This window comes from Cryptotermes secundus, unplaced genomic scaffold, assembly GCF_002891405.2.
Source record: "Cryptotermes secundus unplaced genomic scaffold, Csec_1.0 scaffold708, whole genome shotgun sequence".
NCBI lineage: Eukaryota > Metazoa > Arthropoda > Insecta > Blattodea > Kalotermitidae > Cryptotermes > Cryptotermes secundus.
Window position 1 is genome coordinate 1611574 of NW_019726238.1, and position 24222 is coordinate 1635795.

Here is a 24222-nt window from a genome sequence, read left to right on the forward strand (position 1 = left end):
AGACTGGTGGGAGAGAGTGAGAGAGTATGTGTAGAACATCACTTCCAGATCATATATACTTTCATTTTTCTGATAACATAACATTAAAATATTCTTAATAATGCATGATCTTAATGTTGTCATGCATATAATTTGCTAATAATTAAATGCCTTTAATGATTTAGATGGAAGTTTGGTGAAATTTGCCCCTCAAGTTTCTTGGGAGGCAGACAGTCATATGTTATCTCAACATAATTGAACTGTGTGTGTCTGAGAACAGGGTGCTTGGAAGATTATTAGGATCTGTGATAGATTAACTAATAGAAGGCTTAAGGAAACTGTATGATGGGGTGGTTCATAACTTGTACTCTTCACCAAATACTAATAGGATTATTGGATCAAAGGAATACAGAATTAATGAGGCATGTAGCACACTTGGAAGATAAGAGAAATTTATACAAGATTTTAGCTTGAAAACTTGAAGGGAAGTAACTACTTGGGAGACATAGCCATAAGGAAATATTAAAATGGACCTTAAAGAAATAGAGTATAACCTGGTTTCCGCCAGCTCATAATAGGGATCAGTGCTGGAATCTTGTGAACACTGTAATGAATCATTAGGTTCCATAAAAGGCAGAGAATTTCTTAACCAGCTGAGCGATTATTAGCTTCTTGAGAAGGTGTTAATTCTTATCATACATGATACCACCATGACTATAGAACTAATGATAAACGTTTTTGACTTTATTTTATAAGTAAAATTTAGTTATACTGAGTGTACCATGTAAGATAAAACCCACAGTACAACAGTATATACAAGTTTACAGGTGACATGGATATGACAAGGTAGTGAGTTATTTATCAGTTTGTATTGTTTATTTGCTGAAGCCTGTGTAACAACTTTCCAGCAGATACTGGATATGTCCACCAACTTCTTGAAGAAAAGTATCCACTCATTTTATTGAGTATTCTGCAACACTGCAAAGTGATTGTGGATGATTGCTGTCAGCAGCTTGTTCAGTACTGTTATTCAGTTCCTCAAGGCTCCCTCTGTTATTCAGATAGGTTCTGTCTTTAAGATGCCCTCACCAAGAAAATTCAGGTGGTGTGAAGTCTGGAGATTGTGGTGGCCAAAGGCCATGCTAAGCATTGCTGATCTTCTCTTGCAGTAAAGCATTTGTGTTTGCTATGTGGGCCGTTGTCCCAGCATGCTGAAACTAGCAGTCTCCTTCAGTTCTTTCAGAGATGGCCCTGTGTCAGAAGATCCTGATGCTGGCCACATTGCCTATCATAAACACTTCCTAGACTGATTTTGTTCAAGTATATTATCCATCGCCCTCTTTTAATTTAGAAACAACGTTTCAGATACTGGACTCTGTCTCCAGCCTTTCATAAAATCCTACTTATTAGGCCCAGTTGATAGAACTAGACCCTATCTGCGGAGGTAGGGACTGGCTCTATTGATTGGGCCACATGAAGTAGGACTTTGCCTGAAGACAGAAAGAGTCCGGTATTTTTAAATAAAAATAGGACTTTGGACACTGTCCAGATACTCAATAATTGTATTAATATACCATGTTACAAATTTTTAAATCTTATAAATGCTTCTTGTTTTCTAAAATCTTGTTACTAGTCAGTGTATCTTTGTGTCGTTTGGTACTTCTTTGCATTGCTAAATGCTTCGATGACAGCAGAAAACGATTTCGGCTGGAAAATGTTTGAGAGTGAACACACATTCTGCTCCTAAATACACCATGCTCACATATGCAGCAGCAGTCCTAACAACCAGGGTGACATTGACTCAAGTGTCATGGGGAAAATTTTGAGAACATGGGGGAACAGTTTCTTATTTCATTTCTATTCCAGAATATGTGAACACCTTTTTGTTTTTTTGGCACATCTACCCTTCACTATAAGATGGAAAATGTTTGTAATTTTAATTAGGTATTTAACTTACAAACGTTAAATTTCAGTTTAGGGGATCAGACAAAAAAAAATATGAATACCAAAATATATGTCTATGTAAAACAGATCGGCAATAATAACCTATGCAGTCAAAAAACAGATAAAATTATAAGAGGGAAGAAATGGCATGGGATATTACAGGCTGCAGGTTTAATTTAATTTTATGTTTAATAGTACATTGCTTGGTATTTGCAATCTTAGGAAGTTCTACATCATCTTGCATATGCCATTTTGAAGACTCCACGGTCCCTTACAGTTTACAGAGCTCTGCCTTCTCGTCTTCTATAATTATCATATAATTTCGTCATAGGCCACGCCATAGCTCACGTGGTTAGTCGCTGGCTTCCCACCGTGGTGAAAATTTTGAGACACCCCTGTGATAAACTTTGCCCTTCTCTATTAAATCAAGATTACACAGCATGTTTGTCTGATCAGACCTAAAACAGTTTTTCATGATATAATGGAATGTTGCAAAATACATTTTATAAAAATTCAATTAAATTCAACAAAGGAGTGATGGAATTAAACCATTTTAAATGACTAAGAATACTTTAGTTGGAAAGATCCTTTATAATGTTAGGTCATTATCAGAGATGTGTTATGGGAAATAACTATTTGAAAGAGTACCCCTGACAAAGGACACAAGTGATTAGTATCTGTGTTGAAATTATAAATGTGTCTGAAGTAGGAGGTTAAGAAATAGAAAAAACAAAGGAAGTTAACAATTGAAAAATATTACAGTTAGAAGTTTCACATTGTCAGCATGATATACAATAACTCAGTAGATTATGTTAATGTCCTATGTTTTAAAAATAAATGTCAAATATACATAAAAAAGGCATATATTTTAGGCTTGGAGAATTAACTTCATTGACCATATGAATGTGTTCACATACTTTCAGTTGTATAAGAATTGATTCATGTGCTACTGTTATTGACAGTGTGGCTCACAGAAAGACTGCCAGCAGCACAAACTGTGCTGCATGGGTCTGAATAAATTTTAATATTGCATTTAACTGATATGTTTGTCAATGGTGAACAGTACTGATATTAAAATGAATTGTCCATAAATTTTATCACAGAATATTACTTTTTTTTTGTGTGTGGATTATGTATTACTGTCGTATTTAACCATAAAGTATCCACTGGCATATCTACTGCAAGTAATATTTTTTGTGCAGTAGATTTGTTAGTATAAAAATATTCCTACAGTAATGCGATTACACTGTAACGTCATATAAATTTTGACCACATTAATGTGAATTATTGCAAGTTTCAGCAACATTTATAAGGGAATTGATGATTGTGGAATATCAGATGTTTCATAAAAGATAAAAATGTTGGCATTAGATTGAATTCCAGAAGTAGGAAAACTATTGCGCACATAAGAAGAAAGTGTATTTAATTTAAAATTAGGCTTGAAGTACAAGTAGGTTGGTCATATTCAGTACAGCTTGCAACTACATATTATTGTGTTATAATATATAAAAAAATGTGTATATTACACTTCCATGGCTAGTAATGTATATCTTAATTTTGCCATATTGAAATCATCATCACTGCTACAAAGCACAACTCATTTTTTATTATGAATAGCAAATTAGTTAGTGTATGTAAGATGCATACTTGCATACACAAACTAGTGACCATTGCTTTCATTAAGGTATAATACATATATAAAATAATGTCCATCTTTTTAATTGAAATGAAGGTCCTAGAAATCGTTTTAAGTAAACTGTAATTTACATTTTTCTTCTTTGTGTGAATTGTGATAATGAGACAACTTCAGTGTCTTGATAAATGTTTCTGTCCTGTTTTTGCATTAGAGTTATCCATTTATGTATCTGTTCTTATATTTGTATACTTAGTCTGTTCATTTCACCTGTTCAGCTCTCTTTGTCGCTGTGGCTCTTCTGCTAAAATCTTCGACCCCTACCCTAGCATGTATCAGAATTCATTTTCTGTTTGCTGATAGTTCATAGAACTGATGTATTTCAGTATGAATTGTCACAATTGCATATGGATATTGTTGTATACATATTCCACAAACTACAAACTGGGAAACAAAAAACAATTTTAAGTCTCTGTGACTGATTTGGTTTCCTTTGCATGCGGTCCATTAATGATTTAGTAATTGGATGCAGGAAATGTAGAAGAGCATCAGGACATAGAAAATAGCACCACCATCTCAGCATTTTGCCAATTTACATGTATGTAGTTAATTACTGTGTACCAAACTTTAACTTCTACAGTGGAAACCCATGACCATGCAGGGCAGAAAGACATGATGAAAAGGTGTGACAATTACAGCATGCAGAAATGTTATGTTAGCCTGATAGTTGGCTCCGGCTTCTGAAATAAGAAAGCTGCCCTAGATGTCTAGTTTTCCTGTATTAGAGTTAAATAAGACATTGGCTGTCCGCTTTGTATATGAGTAAAGTAGTTAGATGTGAGTCACACTTGAACAGTAGATATTTTTTCCCCATCTGCACTTTCACTTCTGACATAGTCTGATTAATATACAGAAACATCAGGATTATTTTATATTTTACAACTCTTTTTAGATTAAGACTTTTGTTTCCACTTCAACTTTAATTATGATTTCCTTGTATTGTGAGCTCACTTCATGTGATTTTATTTCACATAAATAAGACAGTAAACATTATTATACAACATAATTCTGAAAACTGTCACTTATTATTATTGTGTAGTGCAGGTTTTATCCTGGTGATGTTCAGATTTTCACTGTGTTAAGACGATCATGCTCCACATTAATGTGTTGCAAATAGAAATATTTCAGTCAATTAAGTGGTGCTAAGTGTAATGTACTTTCAGCCACAGAATCCTTAAATGCCATAAATCTGATACACTAATTGTAGATGATTTGACTGAAAATCATGATCTCTCTGGATTAGAGTACATTATAGAGCTTTGGTGATTTAGTATGATGTTTCAGTTTGTATTGCATAATTTTTCAGGGAAAATTCTTCAAGTGTTCAGATGGTTCGAAGATGACAGAAGCAGAATGTCGGTGAGTTGCAACATTACGATCTAATTCTCAGTCTTCTCAAAATATTCTATCACAGATTTGTTTTGCTTACTGTTAGAATTTGGGGTTGGGAGGGATATTAAGGAATGAAGCTATGTATAGAAGAATTATGGTGAGGGAATGGTTGATAACAGTACGTGTCTCAGCAAGTTTGATTTGATTTTATTTATTATTACCTCAAGCAATCCACACAGGCAAGACAGTCACCACAGATATAGAAGCAGTCCATTTATATATATACTAAAATAAGTAAAATGAAAAGTAAAATATAACAAATAGATAAAATATTATGATAAAAGCAGCTGTAACTCACAACTTTGTCAACATACATACATCAAATGAACAATTTTCGAGTCACAACAATGATGTACAGATACAAAATATGCCCAATAAGTACATGTTATCACAATTACACCAATATGAATTTCATTCAGAATAAACCTTAACTACAGATTTATAGACCATTCCAGGTATTCGTCTATTGAATAGAAAGATTCCCTTAAAAGGAAACTTTTAGTGACTAATCTAAATTTCTTAACATCAGTTGATAATTTTCTTATGTTCAATGGTAAATGATTAAGTCTTACAGCTACATTGAGAATGGGTGTTACATTGTCTTGCCAAAGAAACTTTTGTGTTTGGTTGAGATCTTTTATTACCAAATTGTTATTCTGTCCCCAGTGCTGTACATTTAAGTCCATGATTTATTTCACCGTCTTTTAGTGCATACACTTATCTACCTCACTCCTTTCTCTCGCACTACATGTTTCGGCACAAAAGTGCCATCTTCAGGTGCTTATTCGATTAACATTAAACTAGTTCACTGCATGCCTTGTCTTCATATTAAAATAATTAAAATNAGTTAAAACCTGTGCCACTAAGGTACATGGCAACAGGGAGGTAAGATCTACAGATCCTTAGAGTTAGCATTTGAATCATGTGAACTGTAAACTTCATGTTTTATCTGCTGTATTCTCAGGGAATTACTCCTGAATACTCATATGATGGAATGCTGGTTGGGCTCTGATGTCATTCACACTTTCTGAACTCAAAACACTAGCCATGAAGCCTTTAGCTTTCCAATTTACTGACAGATATTTTGGCTACCTTTTCTTTAAATGAGAAATTTTCTATTAATACTCAAAGTGGCATACCCAAACAAAGTAAAACGTACATCATGGCTACTCAATTGCTTACCACAAGGTTATTCATTTCATTTATTTTCATTCATTCATTTATTTATTTGCGTTCTGTTAATCCATACAAGGTCAACCCAACCTATGGGACATAGAACCTGTCAAGATACAAATATAATATAAACATAAAATAATGATATATACATACATTCATAATGAGCACAATAAGGACACAAAGCAAAACACAGTATTGCACAACAGTGTCACAAAACACAGTTTGAACAAATACACAAGATAATAGTGAAGACAATGAAACATGAATGAATTGAACTTAAATGGGAAGACCTCCCACAACTAATCAAAATGTACAAAGGGCAAGAAATATAAAAAGAACCATATTCATTAGGAAGTTAATTGGTAATATTCATCAGTACTATAGAATGCATGTTCTGTAAGGTAGGTTTTTAATGAAGATTTGAAATGCTTAATATCTTTAGATAGCATTTTAATATTTAATGGTAAGTGGTTATAAATCTTATATCACATCTTCAAAGAAGTCTTTATAAGGTGTGAAGGATTTGTAAATTGAAACTATTTAAAATGTTCAACATTTGTTTAAAGGCCTGTGTGTATGGAAAATGCTTGAAGGTTGTTCTACATTCATTCATTCATTCATTCATTCATTCATTTATTTGCATTCTGTTAATCCATACAAGGTCAAACCAACCTATGGGATATAGAACCTGTCAAGATACAAATATAATATAAACATAAAATAATGATATATACGTACATTCATAAAGACCACAATAAGGACATAAAGTAAAAACACAGTACATTAGGCTGTGTACTTAATTTTTCAGTTTAGGTGATTTTCTTAAACATTTTTTGCAGTTTTGGTGATCAGAACAAGAAGAATGAAATAGATTTATTCAAGTTTTCTGCCTTATAACCATTGTTGAAAGTGTTTGGTTTTCTGTTGTTTGACTTATTCATGCAATTGTGAACAAGCAGGTAGTGAGATACTGTATATTAATATCTTCCAGTGGCACATATCTTATATTTGATGATGGGGATATCAACCAACCACAAGTTGATGAACGTAAATGGACGAGGAACCGTTTACATTTTGATGATGTTGCCAAAGCTATGCTAACTTTATTTACTGTATCAACATTTGAAGGTTGGCCTGGGTGAGTTAACTTTGTTAATAAATCATGTAATTTTTTTCTGTGGTGTTCTACAGTTGAGCATTGGGCCTTAATTGCTTGTATTTCTCCTTCTTTTAGGCTTTTGTACGTTTCAATTGATTCACATGAAGAAGATGAAGGACCCATCCACAATTCTCGTCCCATTGTTGCTGCTTACTACATAATTTATATCATCATCATTGCTTTCTTCATGGTTAACATTTTTGTAGGTTTTGTTATTGTTACTTTCCAAAATGAAGGTGAACAAGAGTACAAGAATTGTGAACTTGATAAGAACCAGGTACTTCTTTCTTTTAAACTGAGTATCTAGCCTGTGTTAGTATTTTAATATACTTATATATTCTATGACTGATATCCCATGTTAGTATAGATTGGTCTGCAGTAGAGGCATAATTGACTGTACAATATTAAATACCTTTACAGGGGATATATAATGATGCTTTCAGTATTGAGGCTATGTAGTGTCAACTGGTAGGATGACCATTGAATTGGAAAAAAATTGGAAGGAAGCAGTTGTGGCCCAAAGAAGATAATAACTTTGCATTTCCTGAAGGAGCTGAGAGTAATCTACTAAACTCCTGAGCTGATCTTGCCAAGATTCAAACAGAGTACCTCCTAAATACTTGTGTACGCTAAATCCCTTTTGATTCAAGCTATGACTGATTGTCAGATGTGCAGAAGTACTGAATTTAATATTTAATAAATATTTAACCACATTTTTTTAAATATCCATGCTATTTCATTCATTTTATTTATTTATTGCATTCTGTCAATCCATATAAGGTCAAACCAACCTATTGGATATAGAATCTGTCATGTTTAAACATAAAATAATAAAATATACACATACATTCATAACAAAGTTTGAACATAAGATAATAAAATATACATTTCTAACCCATACAAGGATAAATGAAAACACTAAGACCACTATAAATTAATGCAGTCATATACAATAATACAAACACTGATACAGTTGTAGTGGATACATAAGCTGTATAATTATATTATCCATAGGAGAGACAATTAAGACAAAGTGTTCATTGAGAAGTTGATTTATAATATTCATCAATACTATAAAAAGCATGTTCAGTGAGATAGCTTTTTATTAAAAACTTGAATTCTTTAATATCTTTAGATAGCAATTTAATGTTTGAGGGTAAGTGGTTATAAATCTTGCTACCCAAGAAAAGCACTCCTTTTTGAACTATTGATAGATTTGTAGAAGGTAAATATAAATTGTGATTATAACGTATGTTGATATCATGAATATCAATATTAGCTATAAAATAGTTTCTGTTCTTAACAACAAAAAGAAGTAAGGAGAAAATGTACTAAGACTGAAGTGGCAATATTTGTAATTTTTAAACAATCCGCGGCATGAATCCAGTCTACCCGAACCAGATATAACTCTTATTATTCTTTTTTTAATTTTGAAGATACTCTCATAATGAGGGGCATTACCCCAAAAGATAATACCATACAACAATAAAGAATGTACATAGGAATAATAGATCATCCTCATTGATTCAAGTGACATAAACGGCTTTATTGCCCTTATTGCATAACAAGCCTTATTTAACCTTAATGATAAACCCGTAATATGGTTCTTCCAAGATAAGGTACTATCAACATTTATTCCCAAGAATTCAGTAGAATTGATATTTGTAATAACTGAATTATTAGATATTATTTGCAATTCTATTTCCCCGTGCTTTTTTAGAAAGAATTGTATAAAGTGTGATTTATCACAATTTAATGTTAGAAAGTTACTATTAAAGCACATAATTGTTTCGTTCAGAACTAATTTGATATTATTTTTAAATTCTTCAGCATTCGTGTTTGATATGATAATACTTGTATCATCAGCAAATAATATTGGATTACCTATTTTCTTAACAGATAATGGGAAATCATTTATGTAAATAAGGAACAATAATGGCCCCAATATAGAGCCCCTATACAGCATTTGCAGGTGATTTCATGTAGAAACTCTATTTTTATTTTCTTCATGTCCATATGGTAGTACCACTATCATCCCCCTGAGTTCAGAATACACCCAAACCCTAAGTCAGTGCTTTACATGCAGTATGAATGAGAAAGTGAACACTTTTACATCCATGTGTATGCCAGTTGCTCTACATGCTATGCCTAAAATATTTTCTATAATGATATGTTTTGTTTCAGAGAAATTGCATAGAGTTTGCTTTGAAAGCAAAACCCGTTCGCCGATACATTCCAAAACACCGTATCCAGTATAAAGTGTGGTGGTTTGTAACATCACAGCCTTTTGAATATACTATCTTCATTTTAATCATGTTAAATACCATCACATTAGCAATGAAATTTCATAACCAACCACCAGCTTATGAAAAGTTCCTTGATGTCCTCAATATCATCTTCACAGCTGTGTTTGCTATGGAATTTGTATTCAAGTTGGCTGCTTTTAGGTTTAAGGTAAGCAATTAAAATACCCATTGTTAATTAGATTGTTAATTTAAAATACCCATGTCATTATAAATGACTTCATATGCTCCAAAACAACCATTGTGTTTATTTTGTAAAGAATTTGTAAAGCAGTAATGGAGGATAGGAGAAATTAATTTCTTGCTGTAATTATTCTGCATAATATTAGATGGCATGAAGTTGTTTAGTAGATGAAATTAGTAAAGCATTCAGTATGATATCCCAGAATTATTAGAGATTGTCAGAATGTAAACCAGGTGACACAAAGTAACAACTTTGGGGAACAAACCAAATTAATCCTATTTCATTTATAGATGTGAAGTGCCATGTTACCCCAAGATATCTAGATAGTATAAGAGCTTTTGTATGAAAAATGAAGTCTGACTTAAGATAGGTTTTTTCTTTCAGTTAGATACTTTAATATGTAGATAAGTAATTTATATTCTTTCAGAAGGAATTAATTCTGCAGCATTTTTTGAATGCTGTAAACTCTTTCACCAGTTCGGAGTGATTTACCTCACCATAACAGTATTTTGGTTCAGGCAGTTGTCGTATAAATTGATAATTTCAGATTTTGCTTTTGAAATTTTATGCAAAAGTGGAATGACTAGCAGTCACTAAGAAACAGCAACAGAAGCGTTGTATCATTGTAGCATTGTTTGAATTACTGACACTTGAAGGTGGTTCTATAGTACACATGTTAGAACTAATATATTTTCTAAACTTTTCAATATGTCATGGTTGATGTTATGATTTGTGTGTTCAGTGCAGTCTTAAGTCTAGATTCAAATCACAACATAAGGCTTATAATTATAAGCATTTCCCTTGGTTTTCAAGTTGCATAATGTTAGCTAAATCCTATAAAATTTTTGTTTCTACATTTAAGGGATTAACTTTTCAGGGTCAAAATCAGTTACCCCCCCCCCACAAAACAGAAAATGTCACTCTATGTCTGGTTTCATCAACACATTTTTCCAGTTAACATAATTTTGGTTCTTCATTCTTCACACTGTCGATAGACTTGAAAGGTTTACAGATGTATTATCTTAGACATGCTCTACATTTTTTGCATGAATGGGAAAGCTATATTTTCAACTATCATGTTTAAATGTACATGTCAAATGCATATAGAAAGTTATTCTTTAAACAGCTTAGTCATAGATGAGGGACATTATTGTTTTTTACTTTCATTTCATATTAGTGCATTACTCTGAGTAAATTTTCTTTGCAGAATTATTTTGGGGATGCATGGAACGTGTTTGATTTTGTCATCGTCCTTGGCAGTTTCATCGACATCATTTATTCTGAGGTGAATGTGAGTAAAAACTATTGAGAATGCTGAGTTTTGCAGTGTGATGTTATGAACTGTAATGCAATCTTTCGTTTACGTTGTGTATGCAGAGAAATTTTATCTGACATTTTTTCAAGAGAAGCTTGCATTTTAACAAATCATGTGATCTCATAATTGGACCAGAGCTTGGGAACTGAGTGAAGTTTAGATTTTATATGATGAATATACTCATATTTCTGAATATTACTTGCATAATGAATTAATTCATTACGTGAACATTCTGTGAAATGGAAGTATAAAAATTCCTGAAAACTGAATGACATAATTGGAAAGTTTAACCCATTCACACCCACAAGCACACCGATGCACTCTCATATACCTGGCCGTTATCACCGCAGATGTTCTGGTACACAAAACACAAGTGAATACTTAAAGTGACTTCCAATTCTGCTTGTGTGTAATGTTGTGAAGCAATATTGTTTCATAGCTTGTCTAGGCTTCTTGTGATGTGGGGCACTCAGTGGCCTTACTGTTTCGTAATTAGTTTATGAGGAATATCAGTACATATTATGAGCATAATGCAGCATGGGATGAAAGGTTGGCATTTTTCCTGGCTGGACTGCCTGCAGGGTAGTGGGTGCAGATGGGTTTGTTAAATTTATGGTATATTCAATCAGTGTAGGACTTCGTAATTTTCTTACTGGTATATTTAATTGTGAGATCAGTCAGTATAGCAACGAGCTACAGGCTGGATGCCCAGAAAGTCAGGATTCAGTTCTCAGCAAGAACAAAAGATTCGTCTCTTCTGCAGTACCCAGGCCAGCTCTGTGACACACTCAGCCTCCTATTGAATATATACTGAGGTCTCTTTCACAAGGGTCAACTCAATTGGGACATGAATGAAACCACCCACCCCAATCTCATGCTCTGATATACTCCCATGTATATTCATGGCATGTGCTTAAACACAGGTACAAATTTACTGTTATTTTTTGTCCTAATTTATTCTCTGCTGAAATTATGGTTGTTTGTGTAGTTTCTCTTCAAATGTATTTTCATGAAAATGAAACATCTCACAACATATAGACAAGCCAATACATACACACATCTTTCAGTGATTTTTATATTCTTTTTAACTGTGATGTAAAGTAACATAATAATAAACTGGATACTGCTTCAACTTGATGACTTACTTTGTTTGACTCCAAGTTCAGAAAATGATACCCTGAGATTTTTCATAGTTCTCTTGGTTGAAACAGGCAAATTCTATGATATTATCTACAACAGGCAATTAGTTCTATTGATTCTTTCAAGTTAATTAAAATATTTTCCTCACATAATCACCTGACTAGTCAGAGGCAAAAGAACTGCTCAGTTCCCAGTTCTCAAAGTCCCATAACTGCAACATAAATTTCATCATTTAAATAAATATAAATGACAAATTTACATGAGCAGGAAAGGGATCTTTGCCTAATTCAGTTAAATTTCTTATATAGGCCTGCTCATCTGATTTCATATTTCAGTTAGGCAACACTTTCTTTTCTATTTTAATCTGATTAATAAACATTACCTGCTTATCTGCTGATAAGCAGTGTTGATATATTTAAATATGTAAAATGAAATTTACTCCACTTCATGTTGTTGTGTTAGGAATTTTCTGTTTTTTGTAAATGTTTTTGTTGTTGATTACTTTCTCAGTATATTACTTTGTCATGAAAATTCTTTGTCACGTACTTAGATGGTAAATATTGATCAATATTTTAAACATTTTGGTAATGAATTGTTTCTAAAAACATAAATTCCCTTTTTAAATTCACCTTGGTTTTATATTTAATATTGAGTCATCACCATCATTTCACTGAGATACAAGTTCCCATTTATCATATTGTTACAACTGAAGTTACATTAACTTTTCAGTATTTCAAACTTTTGTGGAAGAGACATAAACATGACAGTAAGGGAAGACATCTGTATGTAACTGATAAAAGTTTAACGTGTAACCTTTGGATGTGTGGTTTTCTGTGTGGGTTAGGATTGTATCTTCTAGCATGCTACACAAGCTAGCACTCAGCTTAATTGCGATTAACTACAGCATGGACTTCAAATTATGGCTACTAAACACTGTCTTATACTCACTAACATAGTAAGATATAGATAAAGTGTCTGTCGACTAACAACAGAAACTTTGAGGATCGCTTCCTTTGTTAAAAGTGATAAAAAAAAACGTTTTAAAAGATGATAATGTGTTGATGTTATGCATTGGCAGAAAAGTTTTAAATTTGATGCTAGTGACATAAGAAATACATAAGAAAGACATAAGAAGCTTTTTTTTTTCTGTGGTTGCAGTATTATACAGTATTTGCTTTGTGAGCAAACAGCTTACATTCATACACATATAACTTTTTTAATATTCCAGATCAGTAGCCACTCTTACATTAAAATATAAACAAAAGTAGCTGAGTAAATACACATATTTAGCATCGTTCTCTGTTTAATTTTAGTTTAATTTTAGGGAGGCCATGATGCTGGTCAGCCTCATTTGATTCATGAACCTGTACCATTAATCTTCATTGAATTCCAAATACAATAACTGTGATATAGAGGCACACCATCATTCTGTCTGGTGACTAGAGAACATTCTTTCAGTAACATTGGTGTATGCTTATATTAATATTAATTCAAAAAAAAAAAAATAAAACAGAAAGAAAATTAGAAAAGTGTGAAGAATGGCACATTTCTCACTCAACTGTGCATAGAGTGTGACAGTTTCTCCCAGCCTTAAGAGGGTTGCATCTTTGCATTCAAGTATATAATGTAGAAAAGAAAATTACTGTGCTTTACTCATTAAGCTGTATGCTATGAAGACATATGGGGGGGGGTGGATGTATAGATCCACATTCTCTTGACCTCGGTGCTAGTTGGAGGTGAATGGTCAGCTACCCGCCATGGCCGCTTTACCCACAAAGAAAGAGCCCCTGGTATCCATTGGATAGGAGGCTGAGTCGGCCCCAGAGCCAGTCTGGACAACATGGAAGGGAGAAAATTCTTGACCGTACCAGGACTCAAACTCTGACCCCTTGATTGTCCAACCTGTAGCCAGTCACTATACTGACTGTGCTATCCTGACTCCAAGTATATCATGTACTATGTGAAAAAATGGTGACCATGTCAGTTGACACTAATTCCCCTGCCTCGTATTATATATTACTTTAAAATATAAGCTCAGAATGTGTATGTGACATGCCAGTGTGATGGCATCAGACCTCAGTTTTGTATTCTTCATTAGAAATGCATTTCACTATAGCAAGATAATACAACCAAGCTTACAGTTACTTCCACTAACCACAACAAACCGAAATTAACTCTCTCGTTCTCATTTCTTATATAAGAAATAAAAACTGGCTTTTCTCAGGTAGACTACAGTTTTCATTATTGAAAACAAAAAAAAAATACTCGTTTATAGTTTCTACGCTAGTGGAATGGAACTTTTAAATTCTTTTATGAGGAAGATATGAAATTATTGAAGTTCATGACAGGTTTCCATCTTGGGACTTCATGAAGAGTACCATTGTTTTGGATATAATTCTGTGTAACTCAGAAAGTCAGCTGACAATATGGAGGAACATACTACCTCCATCTTCTTGCTCAGCTTGTTCAACCCTAAAGACGAAGGCGATATGCTTCTCCAAAATGTCACTTGAATGGACTACATGGCATTAGATCCCATAAGACAGTACTCTTCATAACCACCACTTTGAGAAACTCAGATCGTATTTAGGAATTCATGTTTGCCATGGAAGTTCAAAGAGGAATTGATATTAATTGAACATTCAAAGTTCAGAACACAAAGCCACCAACTGTACTGAGTAATGAAGCAATCATATCTGGATGAATTACCATAAACAAATGTTAGTTTTAGCTGTGTTGGCATAATACTGAATATTAAACTGGACTTCAGTGAAGACAGTGCATTACATGTGTCAAATAAGTTTTGAGAGCAAAATGTGACATGAATTAACTTTCAGCAGTTCTGCACCAAGATTATCACAGAAAATGGAACGTTTTATTGTCTGTGACATACACCTTGAATGATTAGATTACTCCTAAAATTATATGTTTTGTGTGGAGTGGAGATACAGAGATTCAGTTCCACCCAAAAATATAATAATAATAAAAGCCGGGGCATGCAGTAGCATAGTTGGTTGAGGCAGTATGCTACAAGCCAGAAGGTCGCGGGTTCAAGTCCTGATGAGGTCATTGGATTTTTTTCAATTGACCTAATCCTTCTGGCTGCACTATGGCCCTGGAGTCGACTCAGCCTCTTAACAGAAATGAGTACCAGGAATATTCTTGGGATATTGTTGGGGGTAAAGGGCAGCTGGCGCATAGGGCAGACAACCTTGCCGCCATCTATTAGCCTGTTACAGGGATAGCTTTACTTTTTTTACTTTTACATATTCTTTTACAATGATGGAGGCAGGAAGCCCTCCCAAAATGGTTGTACCTTTCTGCCAAATGTCATGATACTGTGTCCCAGAAGAAGATAACTTGATATTCATCACAATGAGAATCTCAGATCTCATTGATGACAAGTGATAAGGTGTGAAATTTGTCACTCAGTTTGAAGTAATACCCACAACCTCCTGCTGCAATAATGATCTGCCAGGCGGTTTCCCACGGTTGAGTTTATCCTATGTTTAGCGCTTGTTGCGCCCAGATGAGATCTCCTGATAGCTCATAGGAAGGCAGGAAGTTGCAGGTTTAAACATCAACATGGTTGGAAAATATTTTATTCACTTTAAAAAGTATACCACTTGTAGTTAGTGTGAAAAGAATTATTCATCTCATATCCATTGCTTTATATATATAATATCTTCTATCATATAATTTTTAAACTAATTAAATTGTTTTAAAAATTTTTAATTCTTAAACACTTTTGCCAGCAGTCCCTCACGCTTTCAGAGATGATATAGCATGTCAGCAATACCTTTCAGTTTTATTCAACTTGGATTGAAATTCTCATTCCTGCTCACATGTAAAGAATTGTAATCAATTTCATTTTTCTCAGAAGTTTTCTTTGGATTTTATGTTTGATTATAGATAGCTGTTAATTTATCACAACTCTGTGATGCTTATTTGCCTTGTAAGGATACAATGTATTTATTATTTTAATTTTTAAATGTTTATGGTGGTATTCAGCATAAATTCTATTAATGCATTCAGTTAAATAGCATGGTGTCACCTCTCATTATGCACCTTGATTTTACTATCCAAGTTTGAACTGTTGTTACTAATGTGGACATGAATATAAATTCTGGAACAAGGAATGTTAAAGCTTGCACTCAACTTACGTTTGCATTGCAAACAGGAATTAGGTCAGTTATCAGACATATTCATGCTATTTTTATTTTGTTTTAATACACACTTCTTTCCTTCACATCCCTGCTAGCTGCTATTCAGTGCATATCCAATTCCCTGCCTTGCAACCAGTAGATCTGTTTTTTTTTCTTCAGATATTGTAATTGGTTGTAATAAAATGTAGTTTGAATGATTCTGAATAGAATGGATTTTTCTGTGTAGAAGTGTTGGAGAAATGACTGGTACCTTGTTAGTTGCATGCATGCTGCATACAATTGTTGTGTATTCTTCTATGATCAGCGCAACATATTTTGATGCACAGAACATCTCACATCTTATAAGATGGAAGAACAAGGATTAACGGCTTATTTAAGTGTATTTTTTTTATCGTGCATTCAACAATTTTTCTTTTCAGTAGGAACTTCCATTCTTTATATCAAATGAGCATATGGTACACTGTTAATTTATGTGAAAATACAAGATTCTTTCTTATTTTAGTTAGAAACATAAATGTAACTTCACAGAGAGGAAATCAGTTCTGATCCTCACTTTTCGGTCTATGCAAGTTTTACGCTACATAAATATAAAATTAGCCTCGAATTGTCAACCTGAAAAAGTTAGGAGTTACAGAATAATTTCCACTGTGTACAGTTCTTAAATAATAAGAGAACTTGAGAGTGTATAAGACTGAGCAACGATAACCGAACCATTACAGTCTAGTTGACTGATAATTGAGGGCCTTGATTTGGATGATAGCCCTTGTCTTATATTTGTAAAAACTTCAACTTGAGTGACTGACCAAAGAGCACAGTCTCCTCTACTTGCACTCCTAGATAATGCCATCTTTTACATTAACAGGCTACTTTTTAAAATATAAGAGTGTTGGGCAACATCCAATCATAATTGGTTAAAAATAAGGGAAAACTTCAACAAAACTATGGCTTCAACTAACCAAGGTGTTTCCTTCCATGTCTCATCAATCCAGAACCCTACAAGGTTTAAGGTTTGTGGTTACAAGTCATGTTAGTGTTACATGTGGAGATAGGCTGGAACCTAACTCTCCTCAACAGAAATAAATATTCCATGGAATGGTTCCAGAGATCAGTTTATAATCTGTGCTAATAGGATGTTTCTGCTTACTGAGCTTCTTATTTATGTAGGAAAGTATTGCACTGTAGATGTTTATCAGTAATATTAATAATAATCATTTGACACTGTGATGATGTGATAATGATAACGGCAGTGTTGGTGGTGGCAGTGGCGGCCCCGGTGGCAATCATGATACGAATTATGGTAGAAAATATAAACCTCTTTTATGTATGTATTCCCAGGAATTTAAGGTATAATTTGGTAGAATATACAAATAAGATGGAAGTAGTTCTGAAAGATTGAGAGCATTTTCTTCTGGATTGACAGATATGTGCAGTTTTTTACTTTGGTACACAACTTGAATTGGACATTTTGGGTAGGGTGGTTTTCTGGTGAATTGCTAGATCTACTTTTGGTCCTGAAGGTGATGAGGAGTATCAAGATTTGAGCAACCTTCCACTTGTTTCATCTCTATCACCCATAAATATATTTCCTGTTAGTTTAGAGTAATGTATCTTGTTGTAATATGAGAGTTAGGTTCCAGATTAGATTGCTTGGTGAATATTAGATGTTAAGTCAAACTTAATTTATTATCGATTTAGCATGAATCTTTAGTATGAAATACAGAGTAGACTTTCATTACTCTGAAGTCAGCTTATGCATGGGGAAAGCATTGTTTGGAACACTATGCATTTTATTCTGCTAAAACTTTTCAACTTATTATATTAAACACACTTAGAAGCAGTAGTGATTGCATTAAAGGAACAACAGAAAGTGCTTTAATAGTGTGTAAGCCTAATAATTGTAAATAAGTTGATATTGTTTATATGCCATATTGGATTTTCTTTGATACAGTTCATCAAGTACAAACAAGTGTTACTGTAAGTTTTCTACTATTACTGGCATGATGGAAAACTTAAGACTATTAGTTCAGTTACAATCTCGGATGGTAAGAAAATCTGCACAGGCGAAAATTTACTAGAACTGATGTTAAGAATCCACCAGAAGTTTTTCCCTACAATTTAATAATTATACATATAACTCTTAAAATATTAATACTTGTACATCTGTCAGAAGTGATTTTACATGTAAAACCTTGTGACCTGTCATAAATGTTAAGACTGGTCTTCTACAGTGTAGTCTGATAGAAGTTTACTAATGTTGCCTGAAGATGGAAGCAGTGCAGAGTAGAGAGAATAGAGGCTAGATTAGGGTATGTTATCCAAAACCTTGGTAATCTTCTACCAGACTACTTTGCTTAATGTGAAGAGTACTGCAGTAACTGTTGCTGAAATCTACTTACTCGTATATGCCTATTATAGTATGGACTATTATACTGTTTAAAGGATGATCCTATTTATTTTAGTATAAGCATTTAGGTTTTGAAATGTATACATGGAAATATTTTTAAGGTCAGTACCAAAATAACTAGATTTGAATTACATCATTCAAAGTTATTTTTATAAATATCTTTTAACTACGAATGCAAATTCATGAAAATGGTGTTGGATTTTCAAATGATGTGGATTTATGATACAAAGAATAGAATTATGATCGAGGTAATTTAATAGATGACTAACTGTTATGCTGAATTTAAAATCTTTATTGTAATTTCACAAATATTATTTGGATAGTATCGTCACTTCAGCATCACCTACTTGCATGAAACAGAGTTTCTTTTGGTTACTTCATGCTGTATAGATCAGGGATTCTCAGACTTCATGGTGCTGGGACATCCTAAAATCATATGTGATTTTAAAAGACCCTTCATCTTTGCCTGTCATTGAAAAGTGCAGTTCTGCACGTTGTTGCAGGTCCCTATTACGTTATACAGTGATAACAGTAACCTGAATATCTGTACAGCCTCTCTGCATCTACAGTAAGCAATAAAACATTCCTATACAGTGATGAATATTTCACTGGCTACAGTTACATTTTCAAACAGCAGCTACGGAGTTTCCAAAATTGTGCATGGATGCTACTGTATGTTATATAGTGACTGAAAGCTTGTTAACCTTTCCAACAGCTGGTCATAGCCCCTGGTAGATGCCAAGGCATAGACAGTTTCTGTTTGTCAAAAGATTTTTTAAGTGACTAACGGTAGCTGATGTGTAATGATCATAAAACTCCAGGTTCCATTTTGTGCATTTTATTATTTGTTATGTTTGCATTGCATGATTGGTGATTGAGATGTTGTTTGAACCAGAATGTGTATCCCACCTTCACTCAAACTATTGCATTGAAATGATCTTTGAAGATGCACTTGGATGTTGGCATGTTTGATATTGTTTTGTAGTCAGTATGCAGTTATAGCATGTCTTAATCCAAATACTCTATTTACCTTGCAAAAAATAGTCTATGCTGGATCTTGACTCTGAATATATATATATATACAGCTTTCAAAATTTTATACTATATTACAATGATCAGTTTCAGTTCGAATGGGCTGAAAGGAGATAGGTTACATCATGAAACAAAACTTGTCCTATGTATGATATTTATAAAGAATTTGGAAGGCTCTTCAATGAAGATACTTTAAGTTGCCATTTGATTCTTATGTTTTCAGTGTGTCAGGTTATCAAATGAATAACACATAAGTATAATGAGTATTTTAAAGAACCAGCAAAGTGTGTAATTAGATGATTAACTGAAATGAAAGATTTTAAGAAAGAAAAAAACATTTTGGATGTAATAACTTCATTATTAAATTGATATTGGAATCAAAGCATGGTATATGAAATTTCTTACAAAAAATTAATTTTATTTGTTATTATTTCGTAAACTTAATGCCTATTAATATTCTTTCAACCTACACTGCATTAAGGATAAATATGCTGGAATATATTGAGACATAAATATGTTAAATATTTTATTGTCTTTAATATCTAACACCACTTTATACTGCAAAAGCATTTGGAAAGAAACTTCTCAGGATGTAACTATTAGTGATCATTCTTGCACTTAATTACAACACTTCCAGAATCTTTGAGTGAAATAGTGACATTCTACTGCTCTTGCTGCCTTTGTAAATATTATGGAAAATGAACAAAGTCTATTCATGGTAACTTCCTGTTCTAATCATTCAACATGGTCCTGACCATCAGTATAATTATTTATGAAACTAATATTTACGAATTTCATATAAGAAAATGACAGTAAAAAGTAAAATATGTATTTGATGTACATAAAACTATTCTGCTTTGGAACATTTGTGTATTTTGTGGCGCAAGAATTTTTATTCTAATTCCATTTTAGAAAACTCAAGATGAATTTTCTGCAGCTGTTCTAACTCTTTCCGTTGATGTAACAGTAAATACTGTCATGCCCATTCTAATGAATTACATAAATTTTGTGTAGTTATACTAAAGACTTGTTTTGATATGTAGTACCATCTTTTTCCAGCCAGGGTCTGGTATGATATCCATCAATTTCTTCCGTTTATTCCGAGTTATGCGTTTAGTGAAACTCTTGAGCAGAGGTGAAGGCATTCGCACTTTACTGTGGACATTTATTAAGTCGTTTCAAGCACTGCCATATGTTGCTCTTCTCATTGTCATGCTGTTCTTCATCTATGCTGTTATTGGGATGCAGGTAAATATTAAGATTCAGAAATTCTCTTTACCCTAAAATATGTGGAATTTAATGTTTCTGCTCTAAACTAATGATTTCCTTTCTAAAGTGTTCTGATGATGCTGTATGACACTGGGTTTGGGGACTTTGTTCATTGTCCAGTATTCTATAAACTAGAAAAACACGACATTTTGGAAACTGGATCTGTTTCCATCCTCAGGTGAAAATGGGGGGGGGGGGGACACCTACTCAGGTGGGTCTCTTACAAAGAGCTATCCTCAGTCACTGAACCAGTGACCCAACTGAGTAGGTGTCTTCCCTCCTCACCTGAGGACAGAAACAGAACCAGTTTCAGAAATACTGTGTTTTACTAATTTCTAGAATACCAGACAGTGGACAAAAGTAAAAAAAAAAAACAGTAATTTTGAATAAGTTCCTTTGTTTTATGAAAAAGGGACAGTAGTAATCTTTTATACATCAATGATGCTACTTGGGTGGCTATTTCTGAATAAGTAAACCAGATTTATGGCCATCTATTCACAAGATGTTGTTTTACTCTCTTAGGATATTCAAATAAACTGTAACAAATGCTGTGGTTATGCGGAAGATATTACATTTAGTCTTTTGGTGGAATATAAAAACACTGTTGATACCTATAGAACAGTAAATAAAGTCCACCATGTCTTTATCACTTACAGTTTGCTTCAGCCTGTGAAATATGCATCAGATCTTTTGCAATTGAAATACTTATTAAGTGAAAGGTAAAGGTAAAGTTGACCCTGTGCTTAACTAAGCACTACATCATGAAGGCATATGGGGGAGTGGATGTATAGATCCATATTTTCTTGACCTCGACACTATTTGAAGGTGAGTGGTCAGCTCCATGCCCTGGCTGCTTTAACCACGGAGAAAGACCTGCCACCCCAGTACCCATTGTATAGGAGGCTGGGTGGGGCCCAGAGCTGGGCTGGACAATGTGGAAGAGAAAATTATTGATCCTACCGGGGCTCAAAATCTAACCCGTCAGTTGTCCAGCCCATAGCCAGTCGCTATACCAACTGTGCTATCGTGGCTCATTATTAAGTGAAAACATTTCCTTAATATACATAAAAATCACTGAATTCTTTTAAAAAATCTGTATACATGTACTTTCTCTCTCTTATGCTCGAGCGCAAACAACTGATAAACCTACAAGCCGTCCTTTTCTCCCGCCTCAGCCTTCATGGAGAGATCCTCTGGCTTCTCCCTGTTCAAAAATAACTTTTGAACAGTGATTATTAAAGGCATTTAGTGAGGCTCTTTGGACAAGGGACCATCCAGTCCCAAGGTCTCTACCTGCACAGGAACATGCACAAAAAGAAAGATGGACTAACATCCACACCCTGAGAAGAATTCAAGCTCACAACCCAATATCCAGGCAATTAAAAGCAGCCTCAAGCTGCTTGGCTGCTGTAATCAACCATTGCTTTCCATATGAATATTGTATGAGCTAAATAACATCACATTTTTGGTTGATTAAAAACAATAAATTTGTGAAAGCAGATATAAATTTTTAATGTACTATCCCAGAAATTTCCTGTAGTATATGAGGAAAGCAATAGAAGACCTCAATAGCAAACTGGTAACCTGTTTCAGATCCAGGATTCAAGCCTGATACTACGTACTTGTATAAAAGCAGGAGTGCCAAAGTAACAGGAAATTAATTATCACAAAAGAATTGAAGTATGTTTTCTTGTCATATCAACTTCACAACTGTTATTTTATTACAGAAGGTGTTTCTTGTGTGACAAAAGCCATATTTTTAAAAATTTTACATATTCTTCAGAACATCTTGTGCTATGTGGAATATATAGAGTTATCAATAACTATCTTCATGGAGCTGAGCCCTTCTTGAGAAGTCACAAGTTGTGTAGTTACTCAAGAACCTCCCAACATTTATGGAACCCACAGGTTCATTACCGTGTTCACAAGAGCCCTCCACTGGTCGCTATCCTGAACCAGATCAATCTCTTCCTTACCACCCCATCGAGGTATTAAAAATTAAATAAATACACATATTTTTATTCTTCTAGATGTTTGGAAAAATAGCATTGAATCCAGGAACAGCAATTCATCGCAACAACAACTTCCAGACTTTTCCTCAGGCAGTGTTAGTTTTATTTCGTTCAGCAACTGGTAAGTGGCATTAACACCATGTTATATACAATTACTGTTTGCAATGGGATGTGGATGTGGGGAACCAGAAGATGCATCAGAATTGTAGGAAAGACACATACAGAATATAAGTAAGATGTTATAAAATGTTACTATGAAGAAACTGGCCCTGCTTATGCACTTATAAATGAAGGAAATATTAAAAAAGTGTGGTCTTAGCCTTCAATGACTGCATTTACCAGCTGTCTATAAGCTTACACCACCTCTGCATATGCAGTCATTGCACATTTTGGAAGAACAACAATTTGAAATATAGACAAATTGAACACTGAATAAAAAATGGCATTTGATGCTGTTACAGTTACAGTAACTTGAACACAGATCAACGCTGTTTTTTTTCTTGATGGTCTATCTCGAATGGGGAAAACATTTCTTTGCTCAGATGTAGTACACATCGTTTGAGGCAAGGGAGGTACTGTTACTCCTGTTGTGTCTACAGGCAACTCTGTTAGGAGGCAAAACTGCTCACTCTACATTCAAGATATCTCTGCCATTGAATGTAACTTCAACATAAAATTTTAAGCCAATCACAGTGGAAGGCACTTCTTCAGTTAAAACTGATTCTATGGGACTAAGCACCAATGGCACGCATTCATGCCTTTCAAGTGGTGCACAGACTGCTGCGTGTTTTGGCAGAATTGGAAAAGCTGTTTGGAGAGGAAGTTATACTGCTAGGTGAAGTCTTCAAACAAGTCTTGCATGTGACAATACAAGGCTCAATATCTCTTGCTGTTGCCATTCCTATAAAGAAAGACAGGATATGGACCAAGTTCCACATGCTGAAATTTAGATATAAAAAAGTAGCTATCCCTGTAAATAGCCCTGGAGGCCAGTAGGGTTGTGAGATATCAAGGTTCACATATTTTCTAAACATCGGCTCACAGATTGCAGGGA

At 33.9% G+C, this 24222-nt stretch overlaps 1 protein-coding gene across 14 annotated transcripts in view; it reads left to right on the forward strand.

The window, feature by feature from the left end:
• Window positions 1-24222, forward strand: part of LOC111864093 (voltage-dependent calcium channel type D subunit alpha-1) — a 221044-nt gene that overhangs the window by 175713 nt on the left and 21109 nt on the right. For 13 of the 14 annotated variants that reach the window (XM_023851102.2, XM_033751324.1, XM_023851107.2 and 10 more), the window contains 7 exons: window positions 4923-4975; window positions 7176-7322; window positions 7419-7620; window positions 9528-9797; window positions 11038-11121; window positions 20947-21135; window positions 23187-23289. In XM_023851102.2, coding sequence (XP_023706870.1) covers window positions 4923-4975; window positions 7176-7322; window positions 7419-7620; window positions 9528-9797; window positions 11038-11121; window positions 20947-21135; window positions 23187-23289 — 1048 coding nt within the window. The remainder of the gene's footprint in view (window positions 1-4922; window positions 4976-7175; window positions 7323-7418; window positions 7621-9527; window positions 9798-11037; window positions 11122-20946; window positions 21136-23186; window positions 23290-24222) is intronic. The other variant, XM_023851096.2, reaches the window with a different exon arrangement.